This window comes from Pristiophorus japonicus, unplaced genomic scaffold, assembly GCF_044704955.1.
Source record: "Pristiophorus japonicus isolate sPriJap1 unplaced genomic scaffold, sPriJap1.hap1 HAP1_SCAFFOLD_2006, whole genome shotgun sequence".
NCBI classification, from domain to species: domain Eukaryota; kingdom Metazoa; phylum Chordata; class Chondrichthyes; family Pristiophoridae; genus Pristiophorus; species Pristiophorus japonicus.
This window is the reverse complement of record NW_027251701.1, coordinates 1-17,391: the sequence shown is the minus strand read 5'-3', so window position 1 is coordinate 17,391 and position 17,391 is coordinate 1. Positions and strand designations below refer to the sequence as shown.

The 17,391-nt window shown below is 47.5% G+C and overlaps 1 protein-coding gene and 1 long non-coding RNA gene across 2 annotated transcripts in view; both read right to left on the bottom strand.

Moving 5' to 3' along the window:
* LOC139244052 (interleukin-1 receptor accessory protein-like) overlaps positions 1-16,034 on the bottom strand; it is a gene marked incomplete at its 5' end in the record, with an annotated part of 30,024 nt that extends 13,990 nt beyond the window's left edge. Inside the window, 4 exons of the mRNA XM_070870956.1 lie at positions 5,055-5,181; positions 8,094-8,165; positions 8,269-8,434; positions 15,845-16,034. Of these exons, the coding sequence (XP_070727057.1) occupies positions 5,055-5,181; positions 8,094-8,165; positions 8,269-8,434; positions 15,845-16,034 (555 nt within the window). The remainder of the gene's footprint in view (positions 1-5,054; positions 5,182-8,093; positions 8,166-8,268; positions 8,435-15,844) is intronic.
* Positions 13,066-14,864, bottom strand: LOC139244053 (uncharacterized). Its single transcript, XR_011589851.1, has 3 exons — positions 14,468-14,864; positions 14,049-14,195; positions 13,066-13,751 (listed from the first exon to the last, which is right to left on the bottom strand). It is a non-coding gene; the product is annotated as an uncharacterized lncRNA (long non-coding RNA).
* Positions 16,035-17,391: the final 1,357 nt, after the last annotated feature.

Here is a 17,391-nt window from a genome sequence, read left to right as displayed (position 1 = left end):
GTTAGCGTCTTTAGGATTCGGCTACCTCAACCTTACGTTGAGAGTGAACACTTGAGGAATACTCCTTATCTGGGATAACTCCAAATAGGCTGGGATTAATAATATTTCCTTTCACTTGCAGTCCGAGTGGTGAAGGTGCTCCCACAATGCTGACTTTGTCATAGCGGTTTGATACAACTGAGTGGCTCGCTAGGCTATTTCAGGGAGCAGTTAAGAGTGAATCACATTGCTGTGGGCCTGGAGTCACATATAGACCAGACCTGGTAAGGACGGCAGATTTCCTTCCCTAAATGACATTAGTGAACCAGATGGGTTTTTATGACAATCTGGTAGTTTCATGGTCACCATTACTGATACTCACTTTTTATTCCAGATTTATTGAATTAATTAACTGAATTTAAATTCCCCAGCTGTCGTGGTGGGATTTGAACTCATGTCTCTGGATTATTAGTCCAGGCCTCTGGATTACTAGCCCAGTAACATAACCATTATGCTACCATACCATGCTCAAAGTGAAATGTTTATGACTTAGGAAACAGTGTGTTTATCGAGCACCTCATCATGTCTCAGATATATCTTTATAGTACCTCACGCACAATGAATTATTTTGAATAATAAACTAACTTTTTGGACATGAAGGGAATCAAGGGATATAGAGAGAGGGCAGGAAAGATCAGTCATGACATTATTGAATGGCAGAGAAGGCTCGAGGGTCCCTATAGCCTACGTCTGCTCCTGTTGCCCTTGACAAGGTGGTGGTGAGCCGCCTTCTTGAACCGCTGCAGTCCGTGTGGTGAAGATGCTCCCACAGTGCTGTTAGGGAGCGAGTTCCAGGATTTTGACCCAGCGACGATGAATGAACGGCAATATATTTCCAAATCAGGATGGTGTGCGACTTGGAGGTGATGGTGTTCCCATGCGCCTGCTGCCTTGACCTTCTAGGTGGTAGAGGTCGTGGGTTTGGGAGGTGCTGCCAAAGAAGCCACACCGATACTCATAGCACACTTTTTAACAGGACCCATGCAATTCTTTGGACTCCCCAAGTATTTGCTTTCTTTGCAAGGCTTGTGAACATGTTGGTTCTAAAACAGCCTGTTCGGTCAATGCTTGATAAGTGGGCTTTGTGGGCGAGGCACCTGTCTCTGGGTCTATCACTTAAAAAGTCAAAGGGAAAGGAGAAGGCAAAAGTGCAGAGTAGTGATAGGGGTAATGACAACCAGAGTGTGACAGGAAGGGACAGAGCGTATACACATAGGACAAAATTAAAAGCTCCATATCTGAATGCACGAAGCATTCCTAACAAGATAGATGAGTTGATGGCACAAATAGATATGAATGGGTATGATCTGATAGCCATTACAAAGACGTGGTTGCAAGATGACCAAGGCTGGGAACTGAATATTCAGGGTATCTGCCATTTTGTAAGGATAGGCAGAAAGGAAAATGAGGTGGCGCAGCTCTGTTAATAAGGAATGAGATTAGTGCAATAGTGAGAAAGGATATTGGTTCAGAAGATCAAGATGTAGAATCAGCTTGGGTGGAGATAAGAAATAATAAAGGCAAGAAGTCACTGGTGGGAGGGGTCTACGGGCTCCCAAACAGTAGCCACACTGTAGGACGGTATAAATCAAGAAATAATGGAGGCTTGTAAGAAAGGTACAGCAATAATCATGGGCGATTTTAATATTCATATTGATTGGACAAATCAAATTGGCAAAGGTAGCCTTGAGGAAGAGTTCATGGAGTGTATGCGGGATGGTTTCTTGGAACAATACATTGTGGAACCAAACAGGGAGCAGACTATTTTAGATCTGGTAATGTAACGAGTCTGGGTTAATTAATGATCTCATAGTGAAGGATCCTTTTGGGAAGAGTGATCATAGCATGGTAGAATTTCAAATTCCGTTGGAGGGTGAGAAAGTTAGTTCTCAAACTACTGCCCTGAACTTAATTAAAGGTAATTACAAAGGTATGAAGGCAAAGTTGGTTAAAGTGGGAAAATAGGTTAAAGGGTAAAATGGTAGATGAGCAACAGCAAACATTTAAGAAGATATTTTATAACTCTCAGCAAAGATATATTCCCGTGAGAAAGAAAGACTCTAAGAGAAGGATAAACCATCCCTGGCTAACTAAGGAAGTTAAGGATGGTATCAAATTGAAAGCAAAGGCATATAATGTTGCAAAGAACAGTGGAAGGCCAGAAGATTGGGAAATTTTCCAGAAGAACGATGAAAAAAATGATAGAGAAGATAGATTGAGAGAGTAAATTAGCAAAATCAGACAGTAAGAGCTTCTACAGGTATATAAAAAGGAAGTGAGTAGCTAAAGTAAACGTTGGTCCCCTAGAGGATGAAACCGGGCAATTAATAATGGGAAACAGAAATGGCGACGACGTTGAATAAATATTTTGTATTGGTCTTCATGGTTGAAGCCACTAAAAGCATCCCAATAATGGATAATCAAGGGGCTATAAGGAGGGAGGAACTTAAAACAATCACTATCACTAAAGAAAAAGTATTCGGTAAACTAATGGGACTAAAGGTGGACAAGTCCCCTGGACCTGTTGGCCTGCATCCTCGGGTCTTAACAGAGGTGGCTGCAGAAATAGTGGATGCATTGGTTGTAATCTACCAAAATTCCCTGGATTCTGGGAAGGTCCCAGCGGACTGGAAAACCACAAATGTAACAACCCTATTTAAAAAAGGAGGGAGACAGAAAGCAGGAAACTATAGACCAGTTAGCCTAATATCGGTCATTGGGAAAATGCTGGAGTCCAGCGTTAAGGACGTAGTAGCAGGACATTTAGAAAATCAGAATGCAGTCAAGCAGAGTCAGCATGGTTTTATGAAAGGGAAATCATGTTTTACAAATTTTCTGGAGTTCTTTGAGGATGTAACGAGCAGGGTGGATAAGGTGCTCGTTACATCCTCAAAGATGTCGTGTATTGGGATTTCCAGAAAGCATTTGATAAGGTGCTACATAAAAGGTTATTGCACAAGATAAGAGCTCACGGGGTTGGGAGTAATATATTAGCGTGGATAGTGCATTGGCTAACTAACAGAAAGCAGAGAGTCGGGATAAAGGGATAATTTTCAGGTTGGCAAACTGTAACTAGTGGGGTGCCACAGGGATCAGTGCTGGGGCCTCAACTACTTACAATTTATATTAATGACATAGATGAAGGGACCGAGTGTAATGTAGCCAAATTTGCCAATGATACAAAGATAGGTGGGAAAGCAAGTTGTGAGGACGCAAATAATCTACAAAGGGATATAGATAGGCTAAGTGAATGGGCAAAAATTTGGCAGATGGAATATAATGTGGGAAAATGTGAGGTAATCCACTTAGCTAGGAAAAATAAAAAAGCAAATTATTTAAATGGTGAGATTATAAAATGCGGTGATACAGAGGGATCTGGGGGTCCTTGCAGTACAGCAAGTAATTAGCAAGGCAAATGGAATGTTGGCCTTTATTACAAGGGTTATGGAGTATAAAAGTTCTGCTACAACTGTACAGGGCATTGGTAAGACCACACCTGGAGTACTGCATACAGTTTTTGTCGACTTATTTAAGGAAGGATATACTTGCACTGGAGGCAGTTCAGAGTAGGTCGATGAGGTTGATTTCTGAGATGAAGGGGTTGTCATATGAAGAAAGGTTGAGCAGTTGGGCCTATACTCATTGGAGTTTAGAAGACTTAAGAGGTGATTTTATTGAAACATGTAAGATTCTGAGGGGGCTTGACAGGGTAGATGCTGAGAGGATGTTACCCCTCGTGGGGGAATCTAGAACTAGGGGGCATAGTTTCAGAATAAGGGGTCGCCCATTTAAAATGGAAATGAGGAGGAATTTCTTCTCTGAGGGTCGTGAAGTTTTGGAATTCTCAACACCAGGGAGCTGTGGAGCCTGGGTCATTGAATATATTTAAGGTGGAGATGGACAGATTCTTGAAAGATAAGGGAGTCAGGGTTATGGGGAGCGGGCGGGGAAGTGGAGTTGAGGCCAGGATCAGATCAGCCATGATCTTATTGAATGGCGGAGCAGGCTCGAGGGGCCAAATGGCCGACTCCTGCTCCTATTTCTTATGCTGTTATGTACATAGCTGCCCAAAAATGTTTGGTAACTTTCTCTCACGACACAGCACAATTTGGCACAATTCTTGAAAATATTGGGCGCGATCGAGAAAATGCAACCAAAATCCGCTTGACATGGTGTTGCTGCTCCGATCTGAAGCTAACTTTCTGCCCAAATTCATTTGCATAATCCTGAACTTTATAATTTCCCCACGAGCCAGCACAAAGGAGCAGTGCAAACAGGTGGGAACAGAGTATCTAGGGAGGGGTCTAATAAAACACACTGAAAACACGGTTTCCTTCAGAGAGAGGCTGAACATCAAAAGGCAAGGACTCTCTCTCTCTCTCTCTCTGCAAACGTTTTACTATCGTGTGCCCCATCTTTATAGTTTTAAATAGCATTGATCTGATTAAGAAGTCAAAAATAATATAAATCAATGTAAAAGTTTTAAGAGCAACGAGCGATTTCAATCTGTGCGGCAAAAAATAAAGCGACCCTTCCCTAACGAGCGCAATCAGCGGAAACTCACTGTCCTCACTTTTCAAATCCTGGGTGGGGGTGGTGGTGGTGGTGGCCAGTTGTGGGCGGGGCCTGCTCCAGGCAATATTTTTTTCCCGTTTATGGGATGTGGGCATCGCTGGCAAGGCCTACATTTATTGCCCATCTCTAATTGCCCTGGAGTGGCTTGCTTGGCCATTTCAGTGGGCAGTGGATCTGGAGTCACATATCGGCCAGACCAAGGAAAGGTGGCAGATTTCCTTCCATGAGGGACATTAGTGATTTCTGAACCAGAATAAAAGATCCCGGGTATCACGAGCGCAAGTGGCTTTGGCTGTAACTCACGTGCGGTTTAAAATTCCCCGATCTTTTCGTGCTGGGTCAGCTGATACCGTTGATGTAACCCCGCAGAGACTCTACCCCTTTATTTATTTTTTTAAATTTAGAAACCCAAATGCAGGGTGACTCGCGGATAAAAGTACCTGTGAAATATTTTTATTGCTGGAGCCAGTTCCTGTGCATGTCTCCCATCAATGGACCACCAGACGATAGTGGGTGACTTCCGAATGTAATGGAAATACATTTTGCAGGTTAAATTCACTTCCTGATCTGGAGAAGGATGGAAAATAAAAATAGTTCAATACTTGCAATGTCACAATCTGAGGAAATGTACCTCGCTAATGTAAAGGGTTAATATCTTCACTGAACCAACAGTCACAAAGGCCAATCTTGTTAATGGCTCTACTTTCTGGACCATTATAAATGTTGTGGGCCACCCCGACTCGTGTCCGCAGGTCTCCGCAGGTCGGGGCTTCAAAAAGAGCTGGAGCATGCCACTGAAGATTCCAGCGCAAGCTGACACAAATGTGCGACTGCTTCGAGGTGGGCGACTGGGTGATGTCATCAGGACCCAGGTCGCCGTTGGAGCGTGTGCAGGAACATTGGCTGGGCCCTGGTACAGCAGAGGAGCGGGAAGGCCATGGTGGACTGGCGACGAGTGACCGGGGCGGAGGAGTGTTGAGGATCATGGCTGAGATTTGGTGGGCGATCGTGGCGGTGGTTCTGCGAATGTTTGGTGCGGAGGTGCGGCAAGTGTTTTGTGGCGGAGGAGCGGCAAATGAGGGTATGGGCCTCATAAGATCTGAGGGCCCAGGGGCAGCACGGGCCAGCCCACACTGCGATATGTGTGCGCATTAGGTCCGTGCAGCAGAACAGGTCTCCAGTCGTCCTGGTTAACTCTTGCCACTGGATAAAGGTCTAGCTCTGTCAAGCCCGTGTGGTGGCTGATGTACAACGGCCACCATACGTTAAAAAAATCCACGCACAGGCATCTTCCAACCCCTCAATTGGAGTTCAGGACTGGAATATCGGGTCCTTCACTGAAACATCTGTGAACTCATGTGGAAGCAAGTCATCCTCATTTGAGGGACCGCCTATGATAATGATAAGTGTGTTCGTTAGTTCCTGCGTTCTGTCTGTAAGAGACAAAAGGCACAATCACCCAGACCAGTCTTGTGGATGGCTTTACATAAAAGGTCCTGTCCTTAAGGCCAGGTTTGTTGATGGTGTTACGGAGTCGACTATTACAATTGTGCTCGATTGTTAATGTTTTCTGTCCGAGAGACACGGTCACAAAGCCCAGAGGAGATGCGACCAGATCAGGAGATTGGAACACGACAATTCGATCATCAACGTAATAAGGCGAGGCTCAGACAGCCATTAAGCAGGAATGTGACTAATGCATATTGAAAGGAATCAGAAATTTAACTTCCAGACCCCTCGCCACATGGAGACGACGACGTCAAGGAAGGAAGAGAGGGTTTCCAGAGGGTCGTCCCATGTCAGCACGTTCCGTCGTCCTTGGTTGTACCGGAAGTAAAGCATGTGTTTTAACCAGGTCATTACTGTCCAAGTTTGTGTAATGCATGCTGTGTGTGTTTAATAAACTGTTCTGGTTTACTAAAGCAAGTAACCTTGTCGTCACCATTTATGTCGGTCGGGTCAAAGTAAATAAGCGCATTTAAAATACCTTACACTAAAAAAGGAAGGAAACTTTACTCTCTCAAGCTTTCAAATGCAGATCGCTGAAAAACAAAGGAATGTGTGGCCAAAACGCAACATGCGAAGGACTTGGAGAGGGGGCAGCAAAGATTTACGAGAATGGTTCCAGGGATGAGGGACTTCAGTTACATGGATAGACTGGAGAAGCTGCTCTCCTCGGAGCAGAGAAGGTCAAGAGGAGATTTGATAGAGATGTTCCAAATCATGAGGGGTCTGGACTGAGTAGATAAGAGAGAAACTGTTTCCATTGGCGGAAGAGTGGAGAACCAGAGGGCACAGATTTAAGGTGATTGGCAAAAGAACCAAAGGCGACATGAGGAAAAACTTTTTTACTCAGCGGGTGGTTAGGATCTGGAATGCACTGCCTGAGGGTGGTGGAGACAGGTTAAATAGTGGCTTTCAAAAGGGAATTGGATAAGTACCTGAAGGAAAAAAATTTGCATGACTATGGGGAAAGGGCGGGGGAGTGGGACTAGCTGAAGTGCTCTTGCAGAGAGCCGGCACGGGCTCAACAGGCCGAATGGCTTCCTTCTGTGCTGTAATCATTCTATGATTCTTCTATGATTCACAGCATGTCCCGCTTTCAATTAAATTATTTGTAAGCCCATTTATTAAATACAGGTATTATTAAAAATTCTACATGGGGGACACTTTCCATTCACAAACATTACTTCCTGTTGGCACAGTTTTGGTTATGCTTTCCGATCAACATTTCCCCATTGCAATTTGCGATGTCAACAGTCACGATGTAGTTGCAGCCACTAGGTGGTGCTGTGGCACAAGTTTCAGAAATCTTTCTCACAACTCATTGCTCATAGAATCATAGAACAGTTACAGCACAGAAGGCGGCCATTCGGCCCGACGAGCCCGTGCCGGCTCTCTGCAACAGCACCTCAGTTCGTCCCACTCCCCCGTACTTTCCCTGTGTCCTCTGGTTCTCGACCCTTCCACCAATGGGAACAGTTTCTCTCGATCTACTCTGTCCAGACTACCCTCATGATTTTGAACACCTCTAATGTATCTCCTCTCAATCTTCTCTGCTCGAAGGAGAACAACCCCAGCTTCTCCAGTCTATTCACGTAACTGCACTCCCTTGCCCCTGGAATCATTCTCGTAAATCTTTTCTGCCCCCTCTCCAAGGCCTTCACATCCTTCTGGAAGTGCGGTGCCCAGAATTTGACAGAGTACTCCAGCTGAGGCTGAACCAATTTGTTCATCATAATTTCCACGCGTCTTGTACTCTATTTATGAAGCCCAGGATCCCGTACGCTTTTTCAAACTAGGTTCTCAACCTGCCCTGCCACCTTCAACAATTTGTGCACATCCTCTATACAAGAAATTACATTAATCAAGTTGACCACCGACAATCTTGCAGGCTATTTGCTCATACATGATTTAAATCCCCTTACTCCACCAGATTTGGCAAAACCAAAGGTCAGCTGATGAAGGGCGACACTCACCGTATTCCACTTCCATCTGCTGGTCAGCTGTTGGCTGGATTAATATCGGGGGTCTTGGGTGATTCTGGCTAGCTGCGGTCAAACACAATCTCGTGTTAGAACAGGAATCACCAACCTGCACCCCCCACCACCGCCCAAAAAGAAATTTTGCATTCGGCCAAGTGAAGGTTTTTACCGCAAATGGAGGCAACGACTGTTCTGGTCAGGTTGTAAGGGTGGCCCCTGCGCATCACTGTTAGGATGCAGGTGTACCCTCCTTCATGGTATTCTCTTACACTGTGGAACTCCAGCTCACCTCCCTCAATCTCTCTCACATTGTCCATCCTAACTCTACTGCACTCCTAGGTAAAGAGAGAAAAAGAAAGACTTGCATTTCCATAGTGCCTTTCACGACCACCGGATATCCCAAAGCACTTTACAGCCAATGAAGTACTTTTTGAAGTGTAGCCACGGTTGTAATGAAGAGAAACATGGCAGCCAATTTGCGCACAGCAAGCTCCCGCAGGCAGCATTGTGATAATGACCAGATCATCTGTGTTTTAGTGTTGTTGGCTGAGGGATGAATAGTGACACAGGGCATTGTGTGAACTCCCCTGTTCTTCTTCGAAATAGTGTTATGCGTTCTTTAACGTCCACCCAAGAGAGCAGACGGGGCTTTGGTTTAACGTCTCATCCGAAAGATGGCACCTCCGACAGTGCAGCACCCCCTCAGTACTGCACTGGAATGTCAGCCTAGATTTTTGTGCTCAAGTATTTAAGAAAGGATATACTTGCATTGGAGGCTGTTCAGTGAAGATTCACTAGGTTGATTCCGGAGATGAGGGGGTTGACTTATGAAGAAAGGTTGAGTAGGTTGGGCCTATACACATTGGAGTTCAGAAGAATGAGAGGTGATCTTATTGAAACATATAAGATAATGAGGGGGCTCGACAAGGTGGATGCAGAGAGGATATTTCCACTCATAGGGGAAACTAAAACTAGGGGACATAGGGCTAGATTTTCCATTATTTTTGCATACATACCACCCACTTATCGTCCATTTTAACACTGAAATGAGGTGTAACGCCCATATATCGCCCAGTTAGTCACAAAACCAACGGCCATAATATCGCCCAGCGTTACTTTCGGCATGTAATTAACGCTGATATTTAATACGGCCCGGCCACTGTTTTTTGTCGTAAAGGTCACATTTGCCAAAACTAACGCCCAGAAAATCGCTCATCCTTACTTTCGGCAGCTCACATACATCTCACCAACAATATCGCTCGCTGAAAAAAATGCTGTGAAAAAGTTGAACTAACCTGAACTAATCACAGCGATATGGACGCCATTTTCTAAATCGCAGGTCGCATCATTTAAAAGGCTGCTCTGCTTCAACTTCAGGGGAGTTTGGATGTACTCTGGAGGTCTTTTAAGGTGATGTGAACATCTGAACAAACATCTTTTCATACTGTGGACGATTGGAATTTACTTTAGCTGTCTTAGTGGGGACATTTATTGCTTGTGAACAATCGGTATTATATTGATAGTTATTGGAATGGGGCCAGCCATTTCTTAGTCTGTCTTGATGACAACGCAGATGCTGCAGAGTACAGATGGCAGAAGATATATGTGCCCAATCTAAGACGTGCCAGACTGATTGAGGAGGATGAGACCATACAACTCCCCCACTTACATGGAGAAGCGATCTTACCTCAACTTATCCGAGCACACCTGCCTTTGGAGACTGCGTTTCCACAAAGAGGTTATCAGTGAGATATGCCAGCTTGGAAAACTTCAAATGTAACGCCTTTATTTAAAAAAGGAGGCAGACAAAAAGCAGGAAACTATAGACCACTTACCCTAACATCTGTGGTTGGGAAGATGTTGGAGTCCATTATTAAAGAAGCAGTAGCAGGACATTTGGAAAAGCATAATTCAGTCAGGCAGAGTTAGCATGGATTTATGAAGGGGAAGTCATGTTTGACAAATTTGCTGGAGCTCTTTGAGGATGTAACGAACAGAGTGGATAAAGGGGAACCAGTGGATGTGGTGTATTTGGACTTCCTGAAGGCATTTCACAAGGTGCCACATAAAAGGTTACTGCACAATATTAAAGTTCACGGGGTTGGGGTAATATATTAGCATGGATAGAGGATTGGCTAACTAACAGAAAACAGAGAGTCGGGATAAATGGTTCATTCTCAGGTTGGCAATCAATAACTAGTGGGGTGCCGCAGGGATCAGTGCTGGGACCCCAACTATTTACAATCTATATTAACGACTTGGATGAAGGGACCAAGTGTAATTTAACCAAGTTTGCTAATGATACAAAGATGGGAGGAAAAGCAATGTGTGAGGAGGACACACAAAATCTGTAAAAGGTCATAGACAGGCTAAGTGAGTGGACAAAAAATTGGCAGATAGAGTATAATGTTGGAAAGTGTGAGGTCATGCACCTTGGCAGAAAAAAAATCAAAGAGCAAGTTATTATTTAAATGGAGAAAGATTGCAAAGTGCTGCAGTACAGTGGGACCTGGGGGTACTTGTGCATGAAACACAAAAGGTTAGTATGCAGGTACAGTAAGTGATCAGGAAGGCCAATTGAATCTTGGCCTTTATTGCAAAGGGGATGGAGTATAAAAGCAGGGAAGTCTTGCTACAGTTGTACAGGGTATTGGTGAGGCCACACCTGGAATACTGCGTGCAGTTTTGGTTTCCATATTTACGAAAGGATATACTTGCTTTGGAGGCAGTTCAGAGAAATTTCACAAGGTTGGTTCCAGAGATGAGGCGGTTGACTTATGAGGAAAGGTTGAGGAGGTTGGGACTCTACTTATTGGAATTCAGAAGAATGAGAGGTGATCTTATCGAAATGTACAAGATCATGAGGGGGCTTGACAAGGTGGATGCAGAGAGGATATTTCCACTGATGGGGGAGACTAGAACTAGAGGGCATAATCTTAGAATAAGGGGCTGCCCATTTAAAACTGAGATGAGGAGAAATTTCTTCTCTCAGGGGGTTGTGGATCTGTGGAATTTGCTGCCTCAGAGAGCTGTGGAAGCTGGGACATTGAATAAATTTAAGACAGAAAGAGACAGTTTCTCAACCGATAAGGGAATAAGGGGTTATGGGGAGTGGGCAGGGAAGTGGACCTGAGTCTGATCGGATCAGTCATGATCGTATTAAATGGCGGAGCAGGCTAGAGGGGCCATATGGCCAACTCCTGCTCCTAGTTCTTATGTTATCAGGGCCGCACTGTCCGTCGAGGTCAAGGTGACCGCGGCACTTTCATTCTCACCGTCCGGTTCCTTTCAGGCCTCTGCTGGCGACATTTGCGCTATATCTCAGCATGTCACACATTGCTGCATTAGACAGGTCACTGAAGCCCTGTACGCACATAGGATGGACTTTATCAGCTTCCCTATGACCACGGAGGCTCAGACTGACAGGGCTCTAGGATTCTACCGAATTGCTAACTTCCCCAAGGTGCAGGGCCATGCAGCACCTTCTGAGGATGCAGAAGTTTTTCGGAATCGAAAAAGATTTCACCCTCTGAAGGTGCAACTCGTTGTCGACCACAACCAGATAATTATGGCAGTGAATGCCAAATTTACGGGCAGCATCGATGATGCTCACATCCTGCGTGAGAGCACTGTATCTGACTTGTTTAACAATCAGCCACAAGGTCAATGGTGGACGCTTGGTGACAAAGGATATGGCCTCGCCACCTGGCTGATGACCCCCCCCCCTGCGCAACACCCACACCGAGGCCGAGAAGCGATACGAGAGCTGCAGAGCCACACGCAACATGGTCCAGAAAACCATTGGTGTGCTTAAGCAGCGTTTTAGATGCCTGGAAAATTCATGAGGGGAACTCCAATACCACCCTGATCAGGTAACTCAATTCATGGTGGTGTGCTCCATGCTGCACAACTTGGCTATCGGGAGGGGGCAAGAATTGCCAGAAGGAACTGACGGTCCACCTCAGGAGAGTGAGGACGAGGCTGACTATGCAACCATGCCCAAGCCCCCCACCAGGAAAGGGCCCGTGGTGGCTACATAGCTGCATCACCATCAGCATCATAGGCAATCCCTCGAAATGATGACCACTTGCTTCCACGTCAAAAAGGGATGAGTTCACAGGTGTTTAAATGAAGGACCTAACATTGCGGATCCCGAAGTACATGCTGAAGGGTGGAAGATGCCTGTGCGTGGATTTTTGTTAATGTGTGGTGGCCGTTGCACACCGGCCACTACTCGGGCTTGACAGAGCTAGGTCTTGGTCCAGTGGCAAGGATTAACCAAGTCGACTGAAGACCAGCTCTTCTGCACGGACCTAGTGCGCACACATATCGCAGTGTGGGCTGGCCCTTAACATAGCTGCAAGACTCTTTTACGTCAGCAGCTCATAAATGAGCACTTTGCCTGAAAGAACGTTATTATTCACAAAGCTGACACACTGCAGCTCAGACATTGGCATCACCTTGGTGCCAGTTAAAATTTAAGTTGATTCAAGTTAAGTTTAATGATACCCTTTCATGTTAAGGAATCACCAGTGTGTAACGATGCAGCTATCTGAGACAATGCGCAACAAGGTTATGTTAAATAAAAAACATTTAATCCGACTACTTGTCTGAAATCTTAAGTATAACTGCCAAAAACATCCCACCCCCCACTCCATAACACATTTATAACATTGACATCAATCAAATGGTCAACATTCACAGCAACACAGAACACAAATGCAAACTAACAAGGTGGCCCCCAACCCCCCGTACCCCAGACCTTACAACAAATTTGATACACCAAGATGGAAATATTGCAAAGCCATCACCTGCGGACATACACCTCATTTTTCCTTCTACCCGCACCACCCCCCTTCCGCCTTCTCCTCACCTCTACCCCTTCCCCTCTGACTCCACGCCGTCTAGCTGAGGAGCTCCTCAGGCGCTGCGCCATTGCGGAGAAGGGGGGGGGGGAGATGAAGGCAGAGTCGGTGGTTGCACAGATACGGGAGAGGAGGTTCCCAAGGTGGGAACCTCCTCTGAGCCAGAAGCAAGATGTTCCTCCTGGCTCGCATGTGTCATTGGCAATGGGGCTGCGGCACCTTGGGATGCAGTGCCGCGCTGCGGGACCACTGGGAGGCCGCTGCCACCAGCATTCCTGGCTATTGCCTCCAGGGCATCCGCCATCCCCGGAACATACTCCATCATGGTGCCAGAGATGCTGGCCAGCTTTTGGGATATGCACCCCACTGCATGTAGGAACTAGTCACCTATGTCTACAGTCCTCCTAGACAACTGTACCATATCTCCGCTCTCATCTGGCGCTCGTGGAACAGACCTGCCGCATCCACAAAACCTCCATGGGGTCAGCGCTGTCCTGGGGACACCTGGGGTGCCCCGTGGCAAAGTGCTTGGGCCCTGTATCTCTATAGTAGAAGTGTGAATGGCCGCGGGAGCCACTAGATGACATGGAGGTCGAATGCGTTATGGAGCCTGGCAATGTAGGCTCCTCACAGTCTGCACTGTCATCTGTGGAGAACGGACCCAGCAGATCCACGGGCGTGAATCGGTGCTCCTCAGCACCAGATGGAGGATCGTGCGGTGAGTCCGGCCCCGCGCCCTCACTTTCTGGGTTCGGTGGTCTTGCCTGGGGCCATGCTGCTGGCTGAGCTGCAAAACACAAATTAGGTTATTAGAGGAGAGAGGGGTGCCGGGGTCACAAGGTGAGTCCAGCGCTACACACAGCAAATGCACGACAAAAGCACCACCGCTATCAAAATCATCACAGATATCACATTTCATGACCATCAACACATTCTGCATTGCAATGATTCTCATGAGGCCAGCATTATTTAGAGAACACTTTTAGCAATCATTTATCATATGTTATTGTTCGGAGATAAGTGGGTGTAGCATCTATTAACTTTACATTACGCAATGGTGTATACTTTACTCATGTGGCATTACTTCAGGTTCTGCAACTGCTTGCGTGGCTGACCAGGAGTGGGTCCCCACTAGTGCCAGCACCCGCTCCTCGATATCGGTGATGTCGATGATGACTGGTGGCCCCCCACCCATTAGTCTCTGCTCGGCCCTATTCTTTGAAACCTTCTTCTGTAAAAGGTAACAACAGGACAACATGGCATGAGATCATTGATTGAGATCATTGCATGCAGAGACTGATACAACACATAAGCGACAGATGTAATCATGATTATTAGAATAATTATCATTCTTTACCTAAAGATGTACACCATGAACACAGGCTTTGAGTACAACCTTCCCAGTAAAAGTGAAAGACCTCACATTTGATTTTAATCACTCATTACACTTACAAATAAAATTATATAAATATATAAGTACATGTAAATAAATGTAATACTTACTCTTGCGGATCCGACAAGGTCGTTCCATCGCTTGCGGCACTGGTTGCCGTCACGCACCTCGTTGGTCGCCGACGAGACCACCTCGGCTATGTTGGCCCATAGCTTCTGGTAGGCCTTTGGGGTGAGCTTCCTACGTCCTCCCTGTGTCAATTCACCCCAGCGTGACTCAACCTTCTGCACGAGGGAGGCATTTGCCTCGTCCAAGAATCTCCTCGCTCTCTTTTGTCCTCCCAATTATTCCTCTCCCAGCTCACTGCTCTCGCCAGCATCAGTCTCCACAGTGTGTTGTGTTGCCTCCTCCATTCCTTCCATTGTAGGCACCAAATTCGCAAAAATCTCTCACAGGTAACAGCTAAATTTTTGCTCACAATTCTGTATTAATGTCGAAATTCTCCCTCCTACCTCGCAAAACAGCCAAACAAGCACCCACACCACACCCACACATGCCTTCACTCCCCCTCTCTCTCTCTGTCTCCTTCTTATGCGCATGTAATGATGACTCCCGACTTACTGAAACGTGGGAAACTAGCATTGCCATGCCGTTGCTTAGGACGGCGACACTTTACGGCAGAAGGTCAGTGAAATTTAATGCTAACACCCATTTCAGATCACTCGCGGTAACAGCCGTTAAAAAAAATGCAAAGTAAGGGTTTTGACAATGGGTGATAATCCAGTGATCTGAAAAGCCATATTTTACCACCCACGCCGGAAATAACACCCATTTGTGGGCGATTTGCACAAAAGTGAAAAGTCTAGCTCATAGTCTTAGAATAAGGGGCCGCCCATTTAAAACTGAGAGGAGGAGAATTTTTTTCTCTGAGGGTTGTAAATCAGTAGAATTCTCTGCCCCAGAGAGTTGGGTCAAATTTAAGGTGGAGAGAAACAGATTTTTGAGCGATAAGGGAGTCAAGAGTTCTGGGGAGCGAGCAGGGAAGTGGAGTTGAGTCCATGATCAGATCAGCCATGATCTTATTGAATGGTGGAACAGGCTCGAGGGACCAAATGGCCTACTCCTGCTCTTATTTCTGATGTTGTTATGTTCTTAAGTCTCTAGAGTGGGACTCCGAGGTGATACCCACTGCGTTACAGCTGACACGGTGAAGAGAGTGGTGGAGAAAGAAAGAAAGAAAATCAACACAATTAGCACCAGGTCCTTGTAAATTCCTTTCCCGCAATAACTTATAAAATACAAAACTGGTATCATGAAATCACAAGATCGTCATAAAAGCAACCTTCTTTGGTCTAACTAATCACATCCTTCGTGAATGGGACCTCTGCCACCCAGAAGGACAAGAGCAGCAGGTGCAGGGGAACACCACCACCACCCCAAATGATACCGAGGATTCCATCACTATTAAAACTGTGAATGCTCCATACCCTGTACCAGGCAATTGTTGAGTTTACAGAAGTCTCGGAGAAATTGGCAGTGTCCGGACAGCGCAAGTATTTGGTCTCACTGACAGCGAGTTCGAAAGGGAAGGTCATTTTCTCATTGCTGGTACAACCATCGGATCCCTTCTGAAAGACCAGGAGAGGTACCGCCACCTTCAGACAATACGTGGTGTTTCTGGGAAAGAACAAACACCACAGGACATTCCATTCAATGCAGCCTCGTTTACAGGGTAAAATATACTCCCTTTCCCCCCCTCCTCTTGCACTGGCCCATGAAGGGGGTTCACACACGATCCCCTTCTCCTATACCGATAAAGGTTTCCCGTCTATCGCATTCACCGAGGAGGGGGAGGGGGAAAGAGGGAGGGAGGGGGAGGGGGAAAGAGGGAGGGAGGGGGAGGGGGGGGAGGGAGGGAGGGGGAGGGGGAAAGAGGGAGGGAGGGGGGGGGAGGGAGGGAGGGGAGAGGGGGAGAGGGAGGGAGGGGAGAGGGGAGGAGGAGGGAGGAGGGGGAGGGGGAAGAGGGAGGGAGGGGGAGGGGAGAGAGGGAGGGAGGGGAGGGGGAGGGAGGAGGGGGAAAGAGGGAGGGAGGGGGAGGGGGAAAGAGGGAGGGAGGGGGAGGGGAAAGAGGGAGGGAGGGGGAGGGGGAAAGAGGGAGGGAGGGGGAGGGGGAAAGAGGGAGGGAGGGGAGAGGGGAAAGAGGGAGGGAGGGGGAGGGGGAAAGAGAGAGGGAGGGGAGGGGGAAAGAGGGAGGGAGGGGAGGGGGAAAGAGGGGAGGAGGGGGAGGAGGAAAGAGGGAGGGAGGGGGAGGGGGAAAGAGGGAGGGAGGGGGAGGGGGAAAGAGGGAGGGAGGGGGAGGGGGAAAGAGGGAGGGAGGGGGAAAGAGGGGGAAAGAGGGAGGGAGGGGGAAGAGGGGGAAAGAGGGAGGGAGGGGGAAAGAGGGGAAGAGGGAGGGAGGGGGAAAGAGGGGAAGAGGGGGAAAGAGGGAAAGAGGAAAGAGGGAAAGAGGGAAAGAGGGAAAGAGGGAGGGAGGGGGAAAGAGGGAGGGAGGGGAAAGAGGGAGGGAGGGGGAGGGGGAAAGAGGGGGAAAGAGGGGGGAAAGAGGGAGGGAGGGGGAAAGAGGGAGGGAGGGGGAGGGGAAAGAGGGAGGGAGGGGGAAAGAGGGAGGGAGGGGGAGGGGGAAAGGAGAGGGAGGGAGGGGGAAAGAGGGAGGGAGGGGGAGGGGGAAAGAGGGAGGGAGGGGAGGGGGAAAGAGGGAGGGAGGGGGAGGGGGAAAGAGGGAGGGAGGGAGGGGAGGGGAAAGAGGGAGGGAGGGGGGGAGGGGGAAAGAGGGAGGGAGGGGAGGAGGGGGAGGGGGAAAGAGGGAGGGAGGAGGGGAGGGGAAAGAGGGAGGGAGGGGGAGGGGGAAGAGGGAGGGAGGGAGGGGGAGGGAGGAAAGAGGGAGGGAGGGAGGGGGAGGGGGAAAGAGGGAGGGAGGGGAGGGGAGGGGGAAAGAGGGAGGGACGGGAGGGGGAGGGGGGAAAGAGGGAGGAGG